Source organism: Chlorocebus sabaeus, chromosome 23 (genome assembly GCF_047675955.1).
Source record: "Chlorocebus sabaeus isolate Y175 chromosome 23, mChlSab1.0.hap1, whole genome shotgun sequence".
NCBI classification, from domain to species: domain Eukaryota; kingdom Metazoa; phylum Chordata; class Mammalia; order Primates; family Cercopithecidae; genus Chlorocebus; species Chlorocebus sabaeus.
In genome coordinates, this window is record NC_132926.1 from 24882778 (window position 1) to 24910136 (window position 27359).

General features: G+C 44.5%; 2 protein-coding genes across 5 annotated transcripts in view; one reads left to right on the plus strand and one right to left on the minus strand.

Annotated features, from left to right (window-relative positions):
* CYFIP2 (cytoplasmic FMR1 interacting protein 2) overlaps positions 1-27359 on the minus strand; it is a 133752-nt gene that overhangs the window by 46111 nt on the left and 60282 nt on the right. For all 3 annotated transcript variants that reach the window (XM_008015141.3, XM_008015139.3, XM_038005523.2), the window contains 6 exons: positions 26980-27076; positions 25014-25090; positions 22220-22328; positions 19616-19735; positions 13795-13994; positions 11877-11964 (listed from right to left, as the gene is read on the minus strand). In XM_008015141.3, coding sequence (XP_008013332.1) covers positions 11877-11964; positions 13795-13994; positions 19616-19735; positions 22220-22328; positions 25014-25090; positions 26980-27076 — 691 coding nt within the window. The remainder of the gene's footprint in view (positions 1-11876; positions 11965-13794; positions 13995-19615; positions 19736-22219; positions 22329-25013; positions 25091-26979; positions 27077-27359) is intronic.
* On the plus strand, positions 6880-11436 carry FNDC9 (fibronectin type III domain containing 9). Of its 2 annotated transcripts, XM_038005545.2 has the most exons (3): positions 6880-7504; positions 9489-10219; positions 10757-11436. In XM_038005545.2, exon 2 carries the CDS (start codon positions 9496-9498, stop codon positions 10168-10170), a length of 675 nt encoding a protein of 224 aa, XP_037861473.2. In that variant the 5' UTR covers positions 6880-7504; positions 9489-9495; the 3' UTR covers positions 10171-10219; positions 10757-11436. The 2 variants fall into 2 exon arrangements, with proteins under 2 accessions (XP_037861473.2, XP_008013329.3); XM_008015138.3 differs by having other exon boundaries at positions 6881-7504; positions 9489-11436.

The following is a 27359-nucleotide window of genomic DNA, read 5'->3' on the forward strand; positions in this document are numbered from 1 at the left end:
AGAAGCTGCAGGGGACGATCTGTTTCCCACCTCTTCCAGCTACTGGAGGCTGGCGGCATTCCCTGGCTTGCGGCTGCACCATTCCAAACTTCCCATTTCTCTGCTGGGTCTTCACATGGCCTTCTCCCCTTACATTTGTAAGCTCCCTCTGCGTCTCCCTTATGACACTTGTGATACATTTAGGATCCAGCATAATCCAGGATCCTCTTCCCATCTCAAGGTCCTCCAGTTAATCACATCTCCAAAGACCTCTTTCCAAAGAAAGTTACATTGACGGGTTCCAGGATTAGGACCTGATGTCTTTGGGAACCATTCTCAGCCTTCTAAACCAGGTAAGGCAGTGCAAGTATTCCCATTTAGCAGAAGTGGAATCTGAATCCCAAGTGAAATGAAGTGACTTGTCTGGGTTGAGGTACAAGATGAAATTCTGCATAGGAAATTCCATATGTACTGGTTGCCAAAATCACAAAAGCCTCTGGACTGGTGGGTAACCTACCTTGTGGAAGTGGTACCATGCAGACAGAAGGGTGGGGTGGTGACAGGGAAGGGGGTGGTGCTATTGGTGGTGGTGTCACAGGGACCAAGATTCCCCTGGTCAGCCCAGGTGGGCAGTGTTGGCATCCAGGTATGTACCCAGCTGAGCTGTGCCCAGCTTGCTGCAGCAAAGCACTGGGTTCTAGGTCCTAAGGATATGATTTAACGAGGAAGGCACTATGAGAGTATGGCAAACTTGCCTCAGACAGGGGCTTGTGACAACCAGGCCAAACAGATCACACCAACAATTTCTAAGGGCCAAAAAATTACCAGGGAGTTATTGGAATAATTGAACGAATGCTTTATGTCACAATCTGTGTCACTTGGGAGGCAGTTTTAGGATAGACTCTATATAATTTATTTTATTTAGAGAATCTACTCTTAAAGTTTTGATTCATATATTAATTCTGATTACTTAACCAGTTGTTAAAGTTTTGTTTTATTTAGCATCATCCCTAAGTGACAGAGCTCTTGGGCAGAAGAACCTGGGCTTCAGAGTAGGGCCTGCTCAGAAGAGGAAACACTTGCTGGTCATATTTCTCCAAATGAGTTGATATCTTCCCTGATGCTACCACATTAGGTGGTTAGATGTTCTCTGTAAGAGCTTTTAGTTCTTCACCTGCTCCACCATTCTGGAGTGCATCATACTTTGAAGTCCTGACCCTATTTCTCAAGGGAAGCTAACCACAAAGCAAAGGGCTACTACGGACTGAAGAATCACAGGTAACAGGATGGTACAACCAGAGCAGCAGAGCATCAAAGAGGCCAGCCAGGATCTCCAGCTCTAGTGGCCAACAGACCCAGGCTTACAACATTGTTTGCCAGGATCTAGCTTCGTGAGAGCGGCCAAGCCGTCCCCCGTGAGCTTCAGTCTCTCCCGTTGTACAATGGGGATAAGAAGGCCAATCTCAAGGAGTTGTCATGTGGTTTGTAAAACGAGAACACACATGTAAAACGCACAGAAAATTCCCAAGTTTCTGAGTTGCATGAGTTTTACTGTCATCTTTGAATTTTTCTATATTATTTATGTACAATGAGCATATACATTAAAAAATAAAACCAATAAAAGTGATTTAAGAGAGGAAAAAGCAAAGAAGTGCTATGCAATGCAGGGTGTAAACTTTGCTCATTATAGCCTCTGGATGAAGCTACGACCAACTCAGGAAATGGCTCTGATCCACTGACCTTTTCTTCTTAATAATGACAATACTATTCCTAAGCCCAGGACTTTATAGATGTGGGTTCATCTGTTATAAATAACACTACAAGGCAGACATTATAATAGTCCCATTTTTAAAATGAGGAAGTTTCCCCTGAGAATTGGAACAAGACAAGGGTGCCCACTTTCACCACTTCTATTCCACATAGTACTGGAAGTCCTAGCCAGAGCAATAAGATAAGAGAAAGAAAGGGCATCCAAATGAGTAAAGTGGAAATCAAACTGTCACTGTTTGCTGATGACATGATTGTATACCCAGAAGACCCTAAAGGCTCATGCTATACACCAACACCGACCAAGTTGAGAATCGATCAAGAACTCAACCCCTTTCACAATAGCTGAAAAAAAATTAAAATAGTTAGGAATATACCTAACCAAGGAGGTGAAAGACCTCTACAGGGAAAACTACGAAATACTCTTGAAAGAAATCACAGATGACACAAACAAATGGAAACACATCCCATGCTCATGGATGGGTAGAATCAATATTGTGAAAATGACAATATGGCCAAAAGCAATCCACAAATTCATTGCAATTCACACCATCAAAGTACCATCATCATTCTTCACAGAACTAGAAAAAACAATCCAAAAAGGAATATGAAACTGAAAAAGAGCCCACACAGTCAAAGCAAGGCTAAGCAAAAACAGCAAATCTGGAAGCATCACATTACCTGACTTCAAACTATACTATCCAGCTATAGTCACCAAACAGCATGGTACTGGCATAAAAAACAGGTATATAGACCAATGGAACAGAATAGAGAACCCAGAAATAAAGCCAAATACTTACAGCCAACTGATCTTTGATAAAGCATAAAAAACCAAAGTGGGGAAAGGACACCCTTTTCAACAAATGGTGCTGGGATAATTGACAAGCCACATGTAGAAAAATGAAACTGGATCCTCATCTCTGACCTTATACAAAATTCAACTCAAGACGGATAGAACCATAAAAATTTTAGAAGATAACATCTGAAAAACCCTTCTAGACACTGGCTTATGTAAAGACTTCATGACCAAGAGCCCAAAAGCAAATGCAACAAAAACAAAGACAAATAGACGGGACTTAGACTAAAAAGCTTCTGCACAGCAAAAGAAATAGCAGAGTAAACAGACAACCCACACAGTGGGAGAAAATCTTTGCAAAGTATACATCTGACAAAGGACTAATATCCAGAATCTACAAGAATTCAAACAAATCAGTAAGAACAAAACAAAACAAAACAAAACAAAACAAAACACTCCCATCAAAAAGTAAGCTAAGGACATGAATAGACAATTCTCAAAAGAAGATATACAAATGGCCAATAAACATATATATATATATATATATATATATATATATATATATATATAAAAGCTCAACATCACTAATGATCAGGGAAATGCAAATCAAAACCACAATGTATTAGCACCTTACTCCTGCAAGAATGATCATAATAAAAAATCAAAAAATAATACATGTTGGTGTGGATGTGGTGATAAGGGAACACTTTTACGCTGCTGGGGAGAATGTAAACTAGTACAAATATAATGGAAAACAGTGTGGAAATTCCTTTAAGAACTAAAAGTAAGAACTACCATTGGATCCAGCAATCCCACTACTGGGTATCTACCCAGAGGAAAGGAAGTCATATGAAAAGGATACTTGCACACACATGTTTATAGCAGCACAATTTGCAATTGCAGAAATTTGGAACCAGCCCAATGCACACTAATCAATGAGTACATAAAGAAAATGTGGCATGTATACATCATGGAATACTACTCAGCCATAAAAAGGAATGAAATAATGGCATTTGCAACAACCTGGACGGACTTGGAGACCATTATTCTAAGTCAAGTAACTCGGGAATGGAAAACCAAACATCATTATGTTCTCACTTACGAGTGGGAGCTAAGCTATGAGGACAGAAAGGCATTAAGAATGATACAATGAACTCTGGAGACTCGGAAGGGTGGGAGGAGGGAGAGGGATAAAAGACTACATATGGGGAATAGTGTATACTGCTCATATGGGTGCACCAAAACCTCAGAAATCACCACTAAATAATTAATCTATGTAACCAAAAACCACCTGTTCCCCCCAAATCTATTGAAATTAAAAAAAAAAAAAAAACTGAAATAAGTAAATAAATAAATACATAAAGTGCGGGAATTTGGCCAGGCGTGGTGGCTAATGCCTATACTTTGGGAGTATAGGCATTATACTTTGGGAGGCCAAAGTGGGTGGATTGCTTGAGCCCAGGAGTTCGAGACCAGTCTGGGCAACACGGTGTGGGGAGGATGCTTTTTTTTTTTTTATTTCGTTTTTTTTTGAGATGAAGTCTTCCACGGTTGCCCAGGCTGGAGTGCAGTGGCGCGATCTCGGTTCGCTGCAGTGGGAGGGTGCTTTTATGCTCTGTGGGGACTCACCACTAGCAGTTGGGAAGAGACATCCTGTATGCATTGCTGCAGATTTAAGACAGGCCCCTGGGAAGACTGAATGCCATGGGAAAGCTTCAGAGCAACTGTCTGATCTCGTATCTACTAAAAACACAAAAATTAGCCAGGTGAGGCAGGGCGCAGTGGCTCACATCTGTAATCCCAGCACTTTGGGAGGTTGAGACAGGTGGATCACCTGAGGTCAGGAGTTCAAGACCAGACTGGCCAACATGGCGAAACACCATCTCTACTAAAATACAAAAATTAGCTGGGCGCAGTGGTGCACACCTGTAGTCCCAACTACTTGGGAGGCTGAGGCAGAAGAATCACTGGAACCCAGGAGGCAGAGGTTGCAGTGAGTCGTGATTTTGACACTGCATTCCAGCCTGGGCAACAGAGCGAGACTCCAACTCAAAAATAATAATTAGCCAGGTGTGGTAGTGCATGCCTGTAGTCCTATCTACCTGGGGGGGCTGAGACAGGAGGATCACCTGAGCCTTGGGAGGTCAAGGCTGCAGTGAGCCATGACTGTGCCACTGCACTCCAGCCTGGGAATTCCAGGGCGTGCTCTGTAAGCCACTCACTTTCCCCATGTGCCAATCCAGCTTTGGGACTGGGGCTTGCCCCATGTTATCCCTTCACTGCCACCTTCAGGAAAGGTGGAAGAACCTTGCTCCTAGCTGATTTCCTCTAGCAGTAGTTTACTACTGGTGTCAACTAGCTGGGGCCCACCTGGCCTGACAGCAAAGAGGCTACAACTTGCACAGACTCTGGAGGAATTGTCCCTGATGATGGAGAAAGTGTGAGCATGGCTGGGGTATAATGTCCTGGGGCAGGTGTCCCACATACTTCATCTCCTTCACAAAGGGCTGCACTGGCTCCTCTGGGTGCTGCTGGCGAGTGGTGACAGCTCAGAGGAGCGGGATGAACCCTAGCCTCCGAGTCTGGGGGCCCATCCCATTTCACTGGCAGCTCTGCCACTCATCAGCCAAGCGGCCTGAGGAATGCCATGTCTTCTCCCAGGACTGTGAAACAAGAGGGCTTCGAGGCCTCACATTCTCTGAGTCTCTTAATTCCACAGAGGAAAATTTTTCATGGTTAAAAATGTCATCCAAGAACATTAAAAATAAATTCCCATTTTCTGTGGCAAAAGGCTTGAGTCTCTACCTTGTTCCTCCTCAGACCCCTTAACTCTGGTATTTTTACTCCCCTCAAAATAACCTTTTCAAAGGGCACCTGCGAACAGTTGTGTGGCCTTTCTGTGAGAAGGATGCTTTCATGCTCTGTGGGGACTCACTATTAGCACTTGACCTGACTGTGCTCGCGTGGGAAGAGGCATGCTGCATGCATTGCTGCAGACTTAAGACAGGCCCCTGGGAAGACTGAATGCCATGGGCAAGCTGCAGAGCAACTGCCTAATCAAGGATCACTGGCTGTCCCGAGACTCCACGCCTCCCAGAGACCTTTGGCCAAGTGTAGGGTCACAACTCACCAAGGCGGTTTTTTTTTTTTTTTTTTTTTTTTTCAACGGAGAAAGTCTTTCTATGTTGCCCAGGCTGGTCTGGAACTCCTAAGCTCAAGTGATCCTCCCACCTCAGCCTCCCAAGTGGCTGGGACTACAGGTGCACACCACTGCCACTGTGCCTGGCTTTCTTCCTAACCTTTTATCACTAATAGGAATCAGAAAGAGACCTTCATGTGTTCAGTTGGATACTTTGGTCAACGATCAAGAAGAGAAAAGCTGACTTTTAAAAACATATAATTTGTACAAATTTATTGAGATCTAAATGTATGTGAGCTACTTTCCACCCTCTGTTCCAGACATGCCCTGTGATCTCCTCAATAGAATGGCGGCAACACGTTCTTACAAGGTTGAAAGGAACAGGAAGGGATGGAACCTCAGAGCCAGACAGCCCTTTGTGAGAAAAGGGGAGGCAAGCAGTCTGGATTCTTGAAAGGAAAGGAACACTGGGGATGATCCAATCCAGGAGTAGCAGTTTCCATTTCTGGCGTCAACTCCAACTGACTGATTGGGAAGCAGTTTCTTGGGACGCTTGTGTTCAGAAGGGCTCTGGGGCTGTTTCCGCACCCAGCTGGAAGGAGTGCTGCACTGGATTCCTAGGGTTGCTATCACAAATTACCATAAATGTGGCAGCTTAACATGACAGAAATTTATTCTCTTACAGTTCTGGAGACCAGAAGCCTAAAATCAAGGTTCTGGGAGAGCCATGCCCTCTCCAAAGGCTCTAGGGGAGAATCTTCCGTTACCTTCCCAGCTGCTGATGGCTCCCAGTGTTCCTTGGCTGATGGCAGCATCCCTCCACTCTCTGCCTGTCTTCCCTTGGCTTCTTCCCTTTGTGCCTCTCTGTGTGTACATCTCCCTCTCTGTTCTCTTACAAAGACATTAGTCATTGAATTTAGGGCTCGTCCTTAAATCCAGGATGAGTTCATCTTGAGATCCTTATCTAGTTACATCTACAAAGGCTCTATTTCTAAATCAGGTCACATTCTGAGGTTCTGGGTGGATATGCATTTTTTTTTTTTTTGTGGTGGGGGGTGGAATTATTCAACCCAGTGAGAGTGCCATGATGGTTTAGCAAGCTTGACACGGGTTCAGGGCTGCGCAGGGATAGGGCTCATGTCTTCGGCCTTCTGATCTGCCATCCGGATGTAGCTCAAGCCCACAGCTTTATAGATGATGGCGGAACTGAGGTTCAGACAATACAAATAAAAGGGTTTTGACCAGTATCATATAACTATGTAATGCTTGCTATAAGAGTCAAGAATAGAGAAAAACGAAGATAAAGAGGTGGGGTAGGCAGTTGGGATGGGGAAGTGTAGGGGTGGGAGGGGATGAAGATGAATATTACTGTTTTGGTTGTGGAATAACTGAGAAGAGCATCTCTGCATTTAAAACCATTAGCCAAAGAGGATCTAGATGGGACGAGAAAATAATAACCAGTCAATTGGGGAGAAAATGTAGGAGTGTTAGAAGAATTAGTACCGCACTGGGGATCAGTTTGCAGGGGATCATCTGCCCTTTTTCAGCCAAAGGAATGAGAGCTCCTCTCACTGGGCAAAAGCCTTTCCAGGCTGGTCCCTGAAAGCATCGTGCGTACAGATGCCTGCTGGTTGCCATGGTGAATGATGCTGATCTGAAGAAATGAATAACATGAGCGTTAGGGGCAGCAGTGGGATTACTCAGTGTTGAGAGAAACAACACGGAAAGCCCAGAGTGGAGGAGGGAGAAGGCACCATTCTCTCGGCTTTAATCTACTCCACCTCGGAGGGCAGAGCTCTAACCAGACACGCTGTGAGCATCAGGTAAGAAATATAGATGGCTCTTCTTGGAAATGGAAATGACTTCTTTTCACACTCTGCTTGGAGAAGGGCTGGGCAATGGTCAATGTATAGTTAAAAATAGGGGAGAATTTAGAAATGGAAACAGAGGAAGAAAAATCAATAAGGGAGATAGACCTGGTCCTAAAAGCTGAGGATGCTATTTGCGTCCTGACAGAAATCTCTTAAAAATGTCTGCTGAGGTAATTCCATTTGTACAGACAGCTAGTGGCAGATAGGAAGCCAAGAGAACATTTGTGCGTGACAAGAAACAGGATTCCTGATTACTCCTGACGGAAGGGTTTTACACAGGTGGCTGCCTATGTATCATAAGTAATGAATTAGGCTCTTTTCATTGTGGTCGAAAGTGTATTTATAGGGGTGTGTGGGGTGGGGAAGATGAGTGCGTAGAGGACAAGCAAGGGAACATAAACGTTCAGTCTCCTTCATGATGACCTTCCCTGGAAGGGTCTGAGCACATCTGTCTCGTCCCTTTCATTCTCCATTTATTGGGAAGAAATTTTCAGCCACATAGAAAGACACTATTCACCTTCCTGAGCATCTTAGCTCACTGTTACCCTTACAGAAGAAAAACAAGGATTGAGAAATTACTCAATGCTGTGCACCTTTCTGCAGCTCCACTCCTGGAGGAAAATGGGCAGAAACACAAGAGGATGGGGGCAAGCGGAGGAGAGAGAAAGGCAGGTCAGAATAGCCATTGGTTTGGCTTAATATCCAATGCAGGCGAAAATCCAGTTGACAGCTGTTTACTATGTCACTGCAACCCAAAATGAAACCTACTGGATTTCATGTGAGGGAGGAGGGATGGAGGACAAAGCAGGGTGAGACCTTTACGTGAATATACGTAGGCTGACTATGACTGTATCTGTATTTCTGATCGGGGAAATCAGTAGAGGGGACGGCAAGAGAGAAACTAAAATACTTGAAGATGGCTCTCTCTTATCAAAGCGGGGCCTGGCAATCTGAAGAGGGCTCATTTGATTTGTCTGGAAAAACAGCAACTGGGTCTCAGTCCTGGCACCTCATTTTGCAATAATGTCTGTAACTAAACCCGGCAGCCTTGCATTAGGAAATGTAGTGGTTAGGCAGCATTGAGTCCTTTTTCTATATATTCGCGGTGTGGCATCAGGTTGCTCATCCGTAAAATGGGAATCTAGCTCAGAGGATGTGATGAAGAATAAAGGAAATTAATTACTATCTGTGAATCATCTAGCATGACCAGTGACATAGCAACCACTTACTGTGAGTGGTTATTACCATGATTAACATTCATAATACCAGCAGAGTTAAATAGTGGTAGTTATGCTGATATTAGGGGATGATTATCTTCACTTATAAAATAAATTTCCTGGTAACGCTGGTTTTGAAAAAACAAACAAAACGGGAGAAGCTTTGGGGTGAAATCCGCTGCTAAAGAGTGATGAAGTGAATTTCCACTCACCATGGGCAACAGAACCAGAAGGCTAAAAAAAGCAGTGGGCAGAATGTTCTAGATCACTGAGTTCACAGTACTTATAGAAGAAACAGAAGGTCAGGAAGGAAAATTGAGGTCAATCAATTGCCTGAGGGGAGGTCACAGACCTGAGAATAAAGGTGGAGTCTCTGAGGTTCTACTGATTTCTCCTACTTTTTCGTCTTTTTTCTTAAGGGGATGAGAACAATGTTATTATCTGAAGGATCTTGGCTAGAGTGGGATGTGGCTGGGATTAAATGGGTTTATCTCTTTTTAGGCCTGAACTTTGGCACGGGACGGCCTTGGTTTTAACTTTTGTCCAGCCACTTTTTCGCTATGCCTAAATAACAGAACATCTAGGCCTCCATTTCTTTGTCTGTAAGATGAGGGCAATATGAGAGACTGTCTCAAATGTGCAATAAATGATGGCTATGATTATGATAAATACATACTTAAATCGGGGGATGTCACTCTTCACTTTGATTCTGGTTCTAGAATCGGGATGAACATCGAGGTGGGGAACATTTCTTATACAGGAGCCATCATCTCCTGGTCGTCCTCGGAGCCCTGCCTGGAGGACTATTACCATATTATGTATAGGCCCAACTGGAACAGCATCTTCTCTGGCTATCTTCGCTACAGCTTCCACCACGAGGAGAAGGTGCCTCGAACGATCAGCTCCGTGGTGCTGGAACATCTCGCCCCTTCCACTCTCTACTTCCTGTGCATCAGCTGTAAGAAGGCTGCCTTCCCTTACAGGCACTACTGCACCATGTTCCACACCCTGGATAAGAGTCCGCTGGCTCCTGGAAGCTCCCTGGTAGACCCCCAAATCTCCCTTTGGGTGCTGATGGCTATTCTGCTGGCCTGCTTCACAGCTGTCTTGGCCTTCATCTGCCTCCAGTTCTGGTGTGTCCGTTGCCATGAGCCGCGATGGTCTTACAGGGCTGGCCACATGGAGGAGGCCAATGGGTTGGTGAGATGGCCAGAGGAGGCCCCGGATCTTGGTCAGAGGGAGGAAGACCTGCAGGGGCTCCCCCTGGTGGAAGTGCCACGCAAGAACTCCAGAGATGAAGCTGAACTGAATCCTGAAGCCAACCAGGATGCCCCTGATGCGGGTGCCTTACAGAGGGGGGGTGGTGACCAACCCGCCATACTGCCTCATTGTGGGGAATGAGAGTGGGGAGGAGACAGCCCGCATCATGTAGCCTAAAGCTTTCCACACAGTAGGTATTTTGTACAAACATGTCTATAGGCTACCCATTTCTCTCCCATCAAATGTCATTGCTATTGTGGGTCACCTGGGTTGGATGAATGCCCCATGACAAAGCTTCTCAAGCTGGAAAATGTATCCCCCAGGGTATGCCCCCCAGGGTATGCCAAGGCACAAACAGGGCATCTCTGCAGCAGCATCCACTCGGAGGACACAGTTAAGAATTGAAATCTTTGTTTTAACATTAAAACAAACATGGATATGTTATAAAGTAGAAAACAAAAATTTGCATGACTTAAATAAAACAGCACTTGAAGGAAATGTTTGAGTTACGAGTATGCTCTGGGAGGTACACTTTTAGGCAAAGGTGGATGTCTAGTTTCCTCTGCCCTTGAGGGGATTACTTGGAAAAGTGTGAGAACCCTTGCTCTGGAGTGTTTTCCAGCTTTTAGGCAATCACACACCATCTGTCTCTGTTTTTTAAAATAATGGATTATCTTTACTATTATTAATAATACTTTTTCTCTCTTTAAATTGACTCCTTTTTTAGGTGTAAACTTATTTTCAAAGACAGCCTTATTTTACTCCATAAGTGAAAAGCCAGCACCCTCCTGCTACAAACAGAAGGGAAGAGACATAAGAATAAACATCATGAAAACAAGATAATATTAAATCTGACTTAGCTTCTATTGCCTGCCAGTGACTCTGAGCTTAATGCCCACTTGCTTGTCTTTGATAAAAAGGGAGATCCAGTGTTGGAGAGGTAATAAAGACATATTAGCACCAATATTTGTCTTTCCCTTGATATAGCATAAGGTTTGAAAGAGAATAGAAAAGGGAAGTGCTGTTTTTACTTTATGAGTCAGTGTTAGTTAAATGCCATGTCTGTGAACCACCTCAAATGCTGTCAGTCAGCTTCCCTTGATTTGAGAAAATTGTCTTGACCAGACTAGGCAGTCTGTTCTGGAGAAGATGCCTGCACTCTCCAAGCATCATCCTAAGACCTTCCCAGTGCCCTCTTATATCTATAGAGCACAAAATCCCAGAATCACAGGACGACACTGCAGTGAATCAACTGAGAAACAGCAGAAGCTGAGAAGCCAAGACGAGAAGCCGCACATCCCTATTCCCTTGCCTACCTCACGCATTCCCTGCTCAGCACCCAGTCGTGGAGGTCTGCTTTTGCCCCCATTCCTGCTACTTGTGAACAAATAAAGATTCATATACTCACAGCTGTTTCTGCCTGGATCTCATTGCTGCCTTTTTCCTTTCTCTTTAAAGATAAGAGTCTCGCCCTGTCACCCAGGCTGGAGCGAAGTGGTACAATCATGCTCCCTGCAGCATAAAACTCCTGGGCTCAAAGGATCCTCCTGCCTTAGCCTTCCAAGTAGCTGCTGGTGCATGCCGCCATGTCTGGCTAATTTTTTATTTTTTATTTTTGGTGGAGACAGGGTCTCATTATGTTGCCCAGGCTGTTCTCAAATTCCTGGTTTCAATTATCCACCGGTCTCAGACTCCTAAAGTGCTGGGATTAAAGGCAAGAGCCACTGTGCCTGACCTCATTGCTGCATTTATCTCTCCACCTTCTTACTCTTCTAATTAAGGGACACTTTTCTATGTGCTTTTTCTCACCAACCCTCTTCTAGGCAGGGTAGGGCAGGACTACTTACCTTGGATCCATAAAGGTAATAAGGCTGGACGTTGGCAGGTTTGTCTCGTTGTGGTTCTTGGGTGAAAGGAATGGCAGTCCGCACAAAACTAGTAGAAGCAAAGGGATGGGAAAGAGTTAATATGGTGCTAACATTATTCTTCATGGAACACAGATAACAGGAGTGCTTCCTGGCCAGGTGACGGTTTGCATTGGTACAAGTGCACTGTTAGGTGGTTGACTATAAATGTACTAAACTCTTCTGACATCTTCCCATTCAACTTCCCATTCAACTCCTTTCCATAGATGGGAAAACTTCAGTCTAGATTCCTGGGCTCAACCAGGAGCTTGTGGCTGCTCAGAATGACACTAGGCAAGAATAAGAGTGGGCTGGGCTTGAACATGGCTTTCTCTGGGGCTCCACTCCTCTACCACCAGTTTGGTTTCTCAAGAGCAGAGTTCAGCAAACTCTTTCTCAGAAGAGCCAGGCAGCAAATATTTTTAACTTTGGAAGCCAGATGGTCTCTGTTGCAAGTACTCAACTCTGCTGTTGCAGCATGGAAGCACCCAAGGACAATAATAAACAAATGGCATGACCAAGTTCCAATAAAACTTTATCAATTACAAATCATTTTCACTTGTCACCAAATATTATTCTTCCTTGGATTTCTTCCCCTCAACCACCCAAAAGTATGAATACTATTCTCAGCTCATGGGCTTTACAAAAACAGTCAGCAACTAGATGTAGTCTGTGAGTCACAGTTTGCTGCTCCCTGCTCAAGAGTGTTAAAACTCCTATATCTTTATAGAACTGGAAATCTATCTCGCTTAGTGTGTGGATTCAGGTACATTTGTGGATATCTCCCATACCCTTCCATTCATTCAACACATACTCATTTAATACTGGCCCTCAGCCAAGGCTTGGAGATACCTAGAAGAACTGCAGATTAATACATTTTTTTGCATCCTTACATACTTATTTTGTATGTGAATATATATGCCTTACCTCTTCCACCAGGTTATGAAACTTTCCGGGGATAAAGAAATTAGGTCTTGGCTCTACCTCAGTGCCTGGCCCAGGGCTGTGTGCACCTTGCAGGAGGCAAGTTCCACTTTGTCATGTGTATTTGTGCTCTGCAAATGTATGCAGTTTTGCATGCATGCTTTCAGATATGTGAATATCCTTACAAACATACAATCTGATCATGTCGTCTCTTTTCCTCAAACTCTTTCAGGGTTAATAAAAATGCACGATCCTGCCCTGGCCTCTAGAGTACTGCACAATCTGTTCCCGCGTTATCTTTCATGGCACCATTTCCCACCCAACTAGTTTTACCCTCATCAACCTCTTGGAGAAACCCTTAGAAACTTGTCTGGAATATTCTTCTCCTGCCTTTTTGCCCTTATTTATTCCTACTCATCCTTTGCATCTTAACTCCAGCACTATTTCCTTAAAGAGGCAGCTTCCCTTGAGGTTTGCATGACTCTTTGGACTGGAACAGGTGGTGCTGTTACCTCTGTCATGGCCCTGTGGGCTTTCCTTCATCTCCTTATTCACTATTTGTAATGGTACATTTGTCGTGTGATTATTTGACCACTTACATCCTCCTCTAGTCTGAAGACTCAAGAGACAGGAAGGTATTTGCTCACCATGGCATGCCCCATGTTTTACTGGAGCAGTAGAACACCAAATGGGCAACTTCAGAGTAGTAGTAGAAAGAGCTCTTCAATGAATGAAGCCTAATTGTTAACAACATTCAACTGTCAATCAGCTCTGTGACCTCAGACAAGTGACAGAGCACAGAGCCTGTGCCCAGGAGGGGGTCTGAGAGACTCCTGTTGCAGGAACCACTCACATGTGTACCGGGTCTAGCTTGGAGGAGGCAGCTGGTCACTCCCCCAACCCCCACCCAGCCCCCTCTGCACAGGGATTCCCTTACCGGTTCGTGGACCCATTGTAGCAGTAGTTGGGGAGAAAGTCAAAGTTCAGTTCCCAGAAGACATGCAGGGTGATACGGCCATAGGGGGCAGACACATTGTGATTGGCCTCCCGGAACATGGCATCAAAGCTGTCCAGCGTCATGTGCTTACAAAGCAGCCGGTGTGTGAGCCGGTTAATCTCCAGCAGCCACTCCAGCTCCTGTCCAGAGAGAGAACCCACAACTGCTGAGGAATTGCTTGTAAGGATTACATGTGTGCTTTATCTTACTGCTTCTGTTCATGCAAGTGGCAGCTGCTCAGACAACCTCCTGACCATCTACATGGCAACCAGGTCCCCTGCAGTAGCAAGTGACAAGGTTCCCTTCTTCTGAGAACTGGAAGGATTGTCAGACTACGCTGAGAGAAATGGAGGCCCAGAGGGTTAAGGGCAAGGTTGGGGAAAGGAGACTGCATGCCTATCCCGTGGAAGGAGACCACGGACCATGTGCAAATCCCCTTTGGGTAGAGGACAAGCTTACTAGATTTCCAGTTTCTATATCGATGAGAAAAAAGCAATACTAAGTGCTACCACTCATTAAGGGTTTACTATCAGGTTGAACCCTATGACGTTACTGGTTTTTTAGGTTACTGGCAATTTTGTCTGGTTCAACCAAATCAGTATGTGCCAGTTTTATATGCGTCAACTCATTTAATGCTTATCAAACTCTATGAGGTCAGTATTGCTGCTGTTCTTATTTTACATGTATGGAAATCGAGGCTTTGAGAAGTAAAGTAACTTGGCTTCAAATCCAGGAAACTGGGCTCCAAAGTGCACATTCTTAACCACTATATACTTTAACTGCTATAGAAATTATAAAAAAAGGTGGGAGCAGAATGCCTCATCCTTTGGAGTGTAGGTCCCTTGAGGTATCACATGGGGTCGGCAAAGGCGTGGCTACAAGCCATGGGCAAGCAGTCTGTAGTCAGCGCATGATGACTGGGATCCATGCGCACTGTGGGCCCTGAACAAAGGAATCCCATCTTCAGGCAAAGTGGGACAGAGTAACATTGAATCCCAGCAGGACAGGGCATTTGCTGGGAAATGAAGGAAAAGTGTAACTCTTCCAACATGCTTTGGTCCCTCATTGTCCTGCAACTTCCCGCCATTGCTATCAAAAGGAACCAAAGTACAGCCTTGTGTAGAGACAGAAAGCACCTTAGGCCACTCCTGTGTTGTTTTGGTTAAGCCATCTTTTAAGATCGGTACAATGGTCCCTCATTCAGAGAGGGGAAATGGAGGCCCTGAAGGTTAAGCAACTTGCCCAAGGTCACCATAATAGGCCTTAGGATGTGAATCCAAGTCTCCTTATTCCATATCATGTGTTCTTGGCTCCTGTGATGCAGTTCCCCGGAATAAGGATGCAAGAGCTGTGAAAGTTCTTTCAAAGACAAAGATAGCTTTACAACATAAAGGCTAAAAGAACATCAGCAAGGCCAATTCATCAGAGCATGACCAGGTGGGATGACCATGGGGTCTGCTGTAATGGCTGGAATATGTCCACAGGAGGCAGCCTCATGCCAGGGATTCAATTTCATTCTCATTAGCCACAAAGACCTCCAGATGGAGACCAGAGTATGGTCAGGTGGAGATCCCAGGCTAGGCTTCCAATTTTTGGAGCTCTGCCTCTCTGAAACTCAGATTTTGTGACTCTAAATTGAAGTGGGCAGAAATGGTTGAAGGCTTGCCAACATACACAGCTAAAGAGACCAGACAGGTCAGGTAAGTGAGATCAACTGGGGTGAACAGAAAGTTTGGGGAGTGAGTCCGTCTATGGCACATTGGAGGGCCCTGCCCAGGTAAAGGTGGAGCTACCACTTCTGATACCCTGTCTGACTGCTGCCATGCTGGAGTGGGGGATTAGTGATGGCAAATCCTGCAATTTTTCAAAAGAAGATCAGAATTTCAATTCTGGAACAGCATCGGCAGAGTAAGTTTCCAGTCATTGTGTACCATGAAGTAAATGAAGGGCAGAAATACAGAATCAGCTTGTCTCCTGGGGGCCTGGCTAGCTGGAATATGTCTTTATTCTGATTCACTTAGGATGGGTACTAAAGAAATAAAAAATACATGGAGTAAGCACTACTCAATTTATTTCTAAGATCGCTGAGTCCCCTGGCACACTGCAGTGCCTGTTACTGGGAAGACAACTGAGAAGCTGTGGAACAAAATTCTGCATTATCGTTCTGTGACTTTAGCAGTCTTATAACACACATCCGTGTTCACAAGGGAGACCGAAGGAGAGGCAGATCCACTGAACCGCAGGTCCACTTCTCCCTGCACATTATGTAACTCAGACGATGTTTCTGCAACACATTTTGGATTTGTTCTTCTGGCCTTGAAACCAGAAGAGGGCATGTGCCAGCTGGATGCAGGGCTCAATGCACCAAAGTGTGGAAAAGGCTTAAAAAGCCATGTGGGCAGTTTAGGGGTCTCCTAAGAGGATGACAGCTTTCCACAGTAAGGCTGATTTACTAAAGGGCAACACAGAGAAACAGAATCGGGGCAGTAAAACACCCAAATGGGCAACTTCAGAGTAGTGGGAGAAAGAGCTCTTCAGTGAAAGAAGACCTGACTGTTAACTACATTCAACTGTCAATCAGCTCTATGACCTCTGGCAAGTGAGCGAGCCAAGGTCTCAAACTCAGCACAGTGAGGCCTGGTAGGTCACACACATAAACGAAGCCTGCCAGTGGGGCTGTGGCAAGCTGAAGAAAGTGTAACCCATCTCACAGGAACTTCTAGTCATTTCTGGGCAATCGTTACCATCTGGGAATGCTGGTCTGGCACTGCCAGAGCTTCTGCATTTTTACTGGAATTCTTCACAATGTTAAATGTTGGCTCAAAATTACGAATGTATTATGCCGCCTAAACAAAACAGCCTGCGGGCTGCCCGTTTTCAACTTCAGCATCGGCTCTTGCTGACACTCTGTTTGCTCAGCCGTGTAAAATGAGGGTGACTAACTCCCCAAATCTTTGCAACCTCTCCCAACTCAGAATCAAGCTGTCTCCCTATCTCGGAATGGAGTTTTTCAGGTGGAGGGAAAGGCAGAGGGGAGCGCACTCCTCATTTTGTTTCTTGGAGGAGGTAGAAGCTTCTCAGCCAGGGCGAGCAGGGGCCATCCTGATCCACCGGGAGAGTGCTTCCCTGAGGTCTCTTCATGGGCTTCCCAGGAACGGGTGTTCTCCGGGGAGCCATTGCCCTCGCCTGATAAACAAGGGCTTTTCACTGCTTGTTTTGATTTTGTTCTCAGCCAAAAGAACATTTAGTGCTTTCAAACAGGTGGGAAGAGGCCATGGAGACACATATATCCCAAATCTTTTTTTTTCATAAGATATGCTCATTATTGGAAAACTAGAAGATACAGATAAACAAAAAAGAAAAAAAAATCCCACCACTTGGAGCTCATCACTGCTAACCATTTGGCATAAAGAATAACTCTGTTTCTCAAAATAGAGATGAGCAGATGATTTCTCAGCAAAGTGCGTGCTGTGCTACAGTCTCTTGAAGTAAGTGACCCAGGACTAAGGAGGGTGGTTAGGGCAGGCCCTAAGAAATGCTGTTGAAAATTCACCCAAAATCATTGCATTGCAGCCCCAAATTTATTTTTCTCTCATCTTTTTTCCATAAGCTATTATTTCTTAAGTGCTAACTATGTATACAAAGGACTCTTGGGAGGCTGAGGCAGGTAGATCACAAGGTCAGGAGTTCGAGACCAGCCTGGCCAACATGGTGAAACCCCATCTCTACTAAAAATACAAAAATTAGGCTGGACTGGTGGCATATGCCTATAGTCCCAGCTACTCAGTAGGCTGAGGCAAGAGAATTGCTTGAATCTGGGAGGCGGAGGTTGCAGTGAGCTGAGATCACGCCACTGCACTCTAGCCCAGGCAACAGAGCAAGACTCCCCGTCTCAAAAGAAAACAAAACAAAAGAAACAAACAAACAAACTCTGCAAAGCTCTTTCCAGGTAGTTCTCTCATTTTATCCCCACAGTAACCCTAAGAGGTGGATTCTGATATTCCCTCCATTTCTACAGACAAGGAAACAGACTTGGAGAAGCTGAGTAACTTGCACAAGATCACGCAGCTAGTAAGTAGCAGGGTGAGGACTGGGACTGCAGGTATGATGCTAGAGTCCTAGTTCATTGCCACTTTATTTTTTACCACTGTGTCCACTTAAAATAAAACCCAACTTTATTTAAAAATAATTTTGGACTCATAGAAAAGTTGTAAAAACAGCATACCCTGCATATCCTTGACCCGGCTTCCCCACTGTTAACCTCTGGCAGAACCACAGTACAATTATCAAATGAAGGAAATTAACGTTGGTACAACACTATTAGCTGAATGACAGGCTTTATTCAGGTTTCACCAGTTTTCCCACTAAAGTCCTTTTTCTGTTGTAAGATTCAATCTAGGATTCCATGTTGCATTTAGTTGTCATGTTCCCTTATTCTTTCGTAATTTGTAACAGTTTTCACTCTTTCCTGTCTCTCAAGACCCGCACACTTTTGAAAAATATCATCCACTTTTTTTTTTAGAATGGCACTCGATTTGGGTTCATCTGATGTTTTCTCAAAATTAGATTGAGATTGTGCATTTCAGCAAGAATATATGATGACAACAATAATGTTTTACTGGTGATATTAACTTTTGGTTAAGATGGTGTCTGCTAATTTTCTTCATTGTAGAGTCATTCTTCCCTTTGTAATTAATAAGTATCTTGGGGGAGGTACTTTGAGACTATGCAAGTATCCTGTTTCTTCTCAAAGATTTTTTGGTTTAAAAAAATTTTTTATTGTGGTATGATGCACTTAAAATTGAACATTTTAATGATTTTTAGGTGTACCGTGGCATTAAGTACATTCACATTGTTGTGCAACTATCAGCACCATCCTTTTCTAGAATTGAAACTCACCTTCTCCAACTGAAACTCTGGATCCATCAAACACCATCTTCCTCTTTCCTGGCAACCACCATCCTACATTATGTCTCCATGAATTTGCCTACTGTAGGAACCTCATATAAGAGAAATCATGCAGTATTTTTCTCAAAGTTCTGCCCACTTATTTTAGCAACCATTGACAGATCTTGCCTACAATTTTTATTATGTTCTAATGGTGATTTTCCATTTCCCAGTCCTACTGTTCATCTGCTTTTGAAAGCACTGAAATCTTCCTTTGATTCACTGAAAGGATAACCAGTCAAGTTTACTCTAACTCTTGAAGAGAGAGAATTAGCAGAGAGTTGTTTAAATTGCTGTTTTCTGGGGGAAAGGAGTAGGCCTATTCCAGGCTTGTGTATCAGAACCAGTTACACAATCTACAAGGTACAATGTTTAATGAAAATGTGGGGCCCCCTTGTTTCAGAATTTCAAGATGGTGACAGCAGAGCAGTAAACCAGCTGCAAAGCCCTCCTGGGCCTTATACTACTGCACACCCGTGAAGCCAACCCTCTTGTGCAATTTTCTCTAGCTTCTTAGGACCATTTACCTACTTGCTCAGCCTGCAGGATCCTAAGGACATGCAGCTGTGTCTGAGGGTTGGCCATCTCTAGAAATCTCAAGGAGACCCCCTCCGCTCTGTCATTCCCAAGGCAATCAGGAACGTAAGATTATTCTTATTCTGTGTAAGTTTTTATTTCTCAGCTCCATTCAGATGGGAAAGAGATTCACTGCCCCTCTTTAACTGGCCCATCACTAGACTAACTACAGTCCCCATCTAGGCTTCTAGTCTGAGAAATCCCAGAGCAGAAATCCCACACACTCCCAGACTCTTACCACAATGGAGGTCAGATCCTCACTCTCAAAGCGGCTGATAGCCTGGTCCAAGGATTTATACATGGCAGCAGAGATGCGCTGGGTAATGAGTCTGTTCAAGTCAATTGATCTACCCAACAGCTGGATGAAGAGAGAGAGAGAAAAGTTACTTAAAATTCACAGTGGCCGGGTGCAGTGGCTCATGCCTATAATCCCAGCGCTTTGGGGGACCAAGGTGGGAGTAAGACTGCTAGGTGGGAGGGGTTTCCTGAAGAAACTCCAACCAGCCTGTCCATTGAGGTAAAGGCTTGGGAAGTTTATGATGTTTCCAGCAGGGAGGAGCCCGGCCCCTCCTCTTCCTGTGTGGAACCTGGGATTCCAACGGCCTGGCAGGAAGTTCTCTAGCTGAGGGACTCTGGCCTTGTGAAAGTCCCTGTTTCCCCCCTTTTTTTTTCCCCTTTTCACCCAATAAAACCCTGCTTTACCCACTCTTTATACAGTCTGCAAGCCTCAGTTTTCATGGTCGTGGGACAGACAAGAACCCCATCTTTAGCTGAACTGAGAAGAAGTCCTGCAACAGGAGGATAGCTTGAGCCCAGCAGTTTGACACCAGCATGGGCAACATAGTGAGACCCAATCTCTACAAAAAATAAAAAATATTAGCCAGGTGTGGTGGTGTACATCTGTAGTCCTAGCTACTTGGGAGGCTGGAAGTGGGAAGAGAGCTTGAGCCCAAGAGTTTGCGGCTACAGTGAGCTATGATTGCACCACTGCACTCCAGCCTGAGCGAGAGAGAGAGACCCTATGTCTCAAAAACAAATAAAGGTTCTCACCGACACCTGACGAGTATGTGCATGCACTGATAGGAAACTGGATTAAAATTACAAAGGACATAACTGGGACAAATGGGAACTGTATTTAGAAAGCAGTATTGTTAAATTTCCTGAGTATCATCATTCTATTCTGTTTTTATAAGAGAATGTCCTTGTTCTTAGGAGATACAGGCTGAAGCATTCAGGGGTGAGACGTCATGATTTGGCAACTTAAACTCTCAAATGGTTAAGAACAAAAGTATGTACATTCATCACACACACACAAACACACTGTACAAGTGCTAGAGAGAACATACATACATGAGAGAGAGAATGTGAACTAAATATGGTAAAACATAAATAATTGCAAATCTGGCTACAGGATAATAAGTGCTCATCGTATTATTCTTTCAACTTCTCTGTAGGCTTGAAATACAGGAAGTTTAGGAAAAATACGATTCACTCAGGCTGTGGGAAGAGGTTCAGGATATGCTCTGGCTTCCCATAAATGTTTCTGCTGACATCCTAAATTTAGCCCTGAGGTGCTTCCTGCATCTTTCCTGTGCTCAATTCAGTCACCAGGGCACAGCAGCCGCCTCAGCAAGGGCCCACTTTGTGCCTTCATGAGGGAAAATTTAAAAGCAAGAGGATGAAGGTCTGATTACAGCATGGAAAATATAGCTTAAGGTACTTTCCACTGGGGTACATGCGGGCACCACTGCAGCTGCTATGTAGATAGCAATGAACATTTGTTGAGTACCTGCTGTGTCCACAGCACTTTACTAGGTGTCAAATGATTATTCTTAACTATTTTATTTTTCAACTTCTCTTTTGGCATAAATTTTCTACCAACTGACTAGGGCCCCTTATAGCCATCTTATGCACACATAAAGCCCTCAGTATTTAATATCCTGTGGCTAATTCTGACTGCATTGTAACTGATAGCAGTAATCTTCTGAGAGGTTGAAAGAAAAGCTCTCATTGAGCCCCTGCTGTTGACAGAAGTACAAATTCTATTCCCTGCCCCCTCCCCCGCCCCATTGAATGAGTCTCCATTTCCTTGGATTTCTCATCGCAACGGGAATGTCCAGGGTCTCTGAGATGAATTCTTTCCTTTTCACCTCTGGCATGGGCTTAGCCTCAGCCTGGCCCTTTCACAAAGATCAGGACCACATAATAAGCACACAGACATCACAGCATAAAGGCCATTTTGCCACCCACTTGGCCAACAGCAGGGCTCTGGGAGGAGGGCTCGCCATCTGCTGGGGCATCTCTTATGCCGTCTGTCTGCCTCACATTAACTTTGTTAAGTGGGGATGTTTCTCAGTTCCCAGCAACATTTCCTCTATATCTAGGGTCAAATGTTAATAGAAACCAACTCTGCACACACACACAAAACAATTTCTACCGTGGATTTGCCCTGACATGCTTTCGTTTCAAAGGTGCCACAGTCTTCCTCACTTAGACCGGCACTTGGGCCCTGTTCAGGGACAGATTTACCCATCTCTGAGTGGCATCCCAACTGGAAAAAGTGGGCTGCAGCTTATGATGAGAAGACGAAGGCTTTGGTTGCCATAACTTGTCAGAGGTCAGCTATAGACGGGTGGATAAGCCCAGAACCTGAGCCAAAGGAAGCCCAAAGCCTCTTTATTGTTTATGAGATCCTGAGGCTGTGCTACACCCAGGCTCAGAAACCCGCACTGGCAACACGCCGGGAAGACAGTACCCAGGCCTGATTCCTGATCTCTAGGCTGACTTCACAGCTGCTCTCTCCTGCCCCTTCCATCTCCATGGTGGCTTCCGCTCCCCATACCTGGACGTGTCTCTGTTTCAGCAGTGTTTCATAGCGATTGGACGGTGGATAAGGAATGATGACGCCATAATTCTTACACTCAGCTCGAAAACGTTTATCCAACAGGACACTGGAAGGAATAAAAGTGAAACAAGGCCAGTAAACAGACAGTGAATGACTCTCAACTGCCCAGATACTTCTATTTCAGATCATAGAATCTACCCACAGAGCACTATCTTATATAAGATATATATCTTATATCTTATATATCTTAAGCAAAATTGTTTTCTGCTCTAGATAAGTTACTTCAAATTTCTTTTCAGTCACAGAAGCTCAATATGTGAAACAGAGTTTCTAAGTTAAACATGGGCAACACTGAACTTGGGCCACTTTCCTCTTTTATTCATTTACCACAGAAGCAATTGAGTGCTTGCTTGATGTATCCCAGGAAACATTCTGGGTACTGGGAATACAAAGTGCCTGTCCTCATGGAGCTCATATTCGAATGAGGAAAGACTGATAAACACAAACAGAGGAATGAAATAATTTCAGATAATTGGTAATAGTTGCATAGTGTTTATTATTTCCCAGGCACTTTAAACACACACATACAAACACACGTCATTTTAAATCTCTCCACAACCCTATGAGCTGGGAGTGTTACTATCTTTCACACTGAGGCGTGGATTGCAGAGGAGCAAGTGCTTTGAAAATAAGAAAATGGGATCATTTGGAGTTAGGAAGTCAGGCAAAGTCTCTCTAAGGAAGTTTTGCTAAATGGAGGCCTGAATGATAAAATCGGAAAGATCTAGGGGAGCACTATCATTGACACTGTAAGCTTGGGTACGTTTGAGAAAAGGAAAGATGGCCAGTGTGGATAAAGTACAGTGCAGGTTGCACAGCATGGTGCAAAATGAATTTATAACATTAGACCAGGGCCAAACCAGGTAGGGCCACACAGATCCTAGTAAAGAGGCTAGGTACATTCTAGACATAACTAAAAGCCACCTAAAGGTTTTGTGCAAGAAAGAGACATCATCTAAATCTACACTGTCCAAAGTAGTAGCCACCAGCCACACGTGCCTACTGAACACTTGAGATGCGGCTGGTCCAAACTGAGATGGGCTGTAAAACACAGGATTTTGAGGACTTAGAAGAAAAGAATGAAAAATCTCTAATAATTCCTATATTGAGTATATGTCAAAATTATAATGTTTTGGATATGTGGGGTTAAATATATTATTAAAATTAATTTCACCTGCTTCTTTTTCCTTTTTAAAATACCTCTACTAAAAAATTTAAAGTAACATCTCTGGCTCACATTTGTGGCCGCGTGGCGTTTCGAATGAACAGGATTGACCTAGCTCATGGTTTTCCTCCTGGACTTTCTCCGAATCTCTCAACCTCCTCAACTTCCCACACTTTCAAAAATCACTGATCTTACAGGGAAGGGTGTAGATAAAAGCCCATAAGTTAGACAAAGGAAGACCCAGGGTTCGACACGCCTGAGTCTGTTTCTGTAGATGATGGAACAGTGTATTTGGAATCAGAATTGTCTTACAGGAGCCAGAAACCCAACTCACTGTTAGAACCACATCCCATTCAATCCACAGATACGTACTGACTACTCTGTGAAAGGCTGTGTTCTCTGCTTTCCTTGAAATCCTACATGCATGCTTTCTATACTTTCCAGCCTTTAAGAGTCCCATTATTTAATGCACATGCTATGTTAACAGAAACTTGTGTGTGCTGCACATCAACTCCTATTTGAAATATATCAGGGCTACTTTGGCTGTTAAAAGCAAAATGAAGCAAATCCTTTTCATAGAGAAATTATTAAAGTAAGGAACTATCCTTGAAATTACTGGTTGGTATGTTTGGATTTCCAATAAGAATGGAAATACCTATATATAAATTTGAGGTTTTCCTTGATCAGTGCTGTTACAGGTTCTTGAAAACCAAGAACTCACGAGGGTTTGAACCAACATATAGTGGCAATACCAAGGAGCCTCTAAGCCTGATACATCTCTGATCCAGACTTCTTCACTGGCCTCCTGTCTGGTTTGCACACACCCATTCTTCTCCAATTCATTCTCCGTACATTTATATTTTTAAGAGAGTAAACTTTCACAAGTAAATAAAAATCGAATCGGGTCACTGTTGTACTTTTGAAACCATTCGGAGTCATTCCACTCCTGGGAGAAACAGCCACAAAGCCGGCGTGCTCTGGCCCTGCCCACCTCCCCAGCCTTAGCAGGCAGCCTGCCCCCTCTAGTGGTGGTGAAGAGACACTGACACGCATTAATCCACAGGAATCCTCCCACAGCCCTGTGAGGTTGGCAGGCTGTTATCATTATACTCCCGCCACAGGGACCTTGCACAAGCAGTTCCTTTTGCCTGCAACTTCCTGCCACATCCTTCACCTCCTTTTACTTTCTTCACTCCTACCAACTTCAGATAAGAACTCAGATGCCACTTCCACAAGATGGCCTTTCTAGTTCTCCACCCCCAAAGGTTTAACCGTCGTACGTTCCCATGAGCTTTTCCCTCACAGAGAGCGTGTAACCTCCTTGTCACTGTGCACTCATCGCTTTTAGTCAATGTCTGTCTTTCCTGCTAGACTGCAGTCTGTGTGAGGTGAGCCCTCTATTTGTTTAGTTTCCTTTCCACTCTATTTCAGCATCCAGTCTGGGCCTGTGGAATGGCTCTGTTTTCCTCAGAGGCTAAAGAAGGAGGGAGGTTTCACGACAGAAAATCACATCTTCCAGGTGGCAGTCTTAAGAGATTGCTACTCACAGCTCTGGGGCTTTCCTACCTGCCGGCCATGGCTTTGTAGTAAGCAAAGATCTGGTCTGCCAGCTTGTAGACAAACTGATCAAAACACAGGTTCACCTGGTGGAGAGGAAGCAGGAACATCACTGGTGCCCGTTCAGCTTAATCACAGAAACTGAGCCAACTGAAAGGGCAGTCGGCCAGGACTGCCCAAAGTGCATTCTGGGGAAAGATGCTTTGAAGGGGAAAAAGAAGATTCTGTGGCTAAGTTTGGGAGGTTTGGTCCCTTGCTCTCAGGGTCCTCAGTCAGTCAACAGACAAGGCAAAGTTCAAAAAGGAACCAACCTCCCCACGGCCCCCCTCCTCAGCTGTTTTGAGGCTGCCTGCCTGGAGGGATGCAACAGACCGTCAGAACCCGTCAGTGCTCGAATCTGTCTGCTAACTCGGCAGCCTCCCCATCTATCTCTTCTGATAGACGTTATTTTTCATTGTATTTTACTTTGCTTTGCAATTTTTTTTTTTTTTTTTTTTGAGACGGAGTCTTGCTCTGTCGCCCAGGCTGGAGTGCAGTGGCACAATCTCGGCTCACTGCAAGCTCCGCCTCCCGGGTTCACACCATTCTCCTGCCTCAGCCTCTCGAGTAGCTGGGACTACAGGCGCCCACCACCACACCCGGCTAATTTTTTGTATTTTTTTTTTTTTTTTTTAAGACAGAGACTCCCTCGACAAGTCGCCTAGGCTGGAGTGCAGTGGTGTGATCTCGGCTCACTGCAACCTTCACTTCCTGGGTTCAAGCGATTCTCCTGCTTCAGCGTCCCAAGTAGCTGGGATTACAGGCACCCACCACCATGCCCAGCTAATTTTTTTATTTTTAGTAAAGACGGAGTTTTACCATATTGGCCAGGCTGGTCTCAAACTTCTGACCTCAGGTGATCCACCCACTTTGGCCTCCCAAAGTGCTGGGATTACAGGCATGAGCCACCACACCTGGCCACAAATTTGTTTATGAAGTTGATAGTCACATTTCAAAGTGCCTTCCTTCCAACTCTGCTTACGTAGCTTTGGTTTTTAATGAAGAAAGCATTGACATTTCAGGGTCTCATCATCAGTGACAGACTGTGATGCTCAGGTGGGAAGATAATTCACACCAGACACAGAGAATCAAACCAAATATTCCAAAAATAGCAAGAGCAGGACATGACTATGAGATGGGGCAAAGGCAGTAGCTAGGTAAGAGTCAAAGGAAACAGATCCTATTTACTGTCAGATTTAGTATTTTAAGTCTTTCATGTTTAATATTTATGTGATTAACCTTTGATCCTTTCTCACCAGACCCTTGGCTCCATAAGGTTAATGATTCAAAAAGCTTTCAGATCTTTCATCTAACACCCTACGTGGTATGCAGAACACAAAACTCCAGCGCTGTATTTAGTGCTTTCCTCAGACCTAGGTCACTGAGGCCGCTGCCCTGCACTTTGAGCTTCAAGGGTCATCAGTAGACCTCCCTCCAGGCAAAGAATCCATAGGGTCAAGGTGGGCGTGTGCACTCAGGTCCCATTCTCCCCTTCTAGAACCAGCTCTGAGAAGCCTTCTACAGGCAGCTCAAGCCTCTTCCAGGGCCACGTGCTCTCTTCTCTGGCCTCCCCTCTGAGGATGGACTGCACTACGGGTGTGTGTGACCATAGGTTTTAGGTCTGGCTGAGGGTCACTGTTTTTGAGCAGAGTTGACAGGCAGAGCTTGGGTATTTACACACATGCACACGAAACCTTTCATGGTGCAGCACAGAGTTTGTGGGTGGGAAGAGAAAGGCAGCAGGTCCTGAGCTGGGTGTCTCAGTTTGTACTTCTGCCCTCAAAGGTTACACGGGCCTTCTGATGGCCATGATTACAGAGATTCCTCTCCTAGAACAAGTCACTGATACTCCTACTTCATGCTAATAGCAAAAGACTGGAAAAGTCCAGAATTTGGAACAAGATTAAAGGAGCAAAAAGAGAAGCACGTCACTTGCCTCAGCTTCGATCTCATCGTACAGGAACTGCTTTTTAAACTTGGTCAGAGCATAGTAGGCGCTGTCGTTGTACAGATCCAAAGGGTAGAGGACATACCTGAAGAGGGAAAAACACAGCCAGCCGCTTACTAATAACCTCCCTTAAGGAAGACAGTTTTATACTTGCTTGCGAAATAGAAACAAGTTCAGAGTCAGGAAAAGACCATCTTTCAGCCCTCTCTGATGTTCCCAGAGCCTCCACCGCTTAGGAGCAACTTACTTCACAGTCAGCCCAAAGAAATAAGAAGTCCAAGATGCAAATAAAACCAGGACTTGTAAACATGTATCTGGGACTAAAAGACATCAGGTGGCAGTTAAGAATACGAGCTTCCTGCTCCTGA

What these genes read in the sequence shown, in the direction of transcription:
- FNDC9 (XM_038005545.2), top strand. Translation starts at nt 9,496, where the DNA reads ATGAACATCGAGGTGGGGAACATTTCTTATACAGGAGCCATCATCTCC.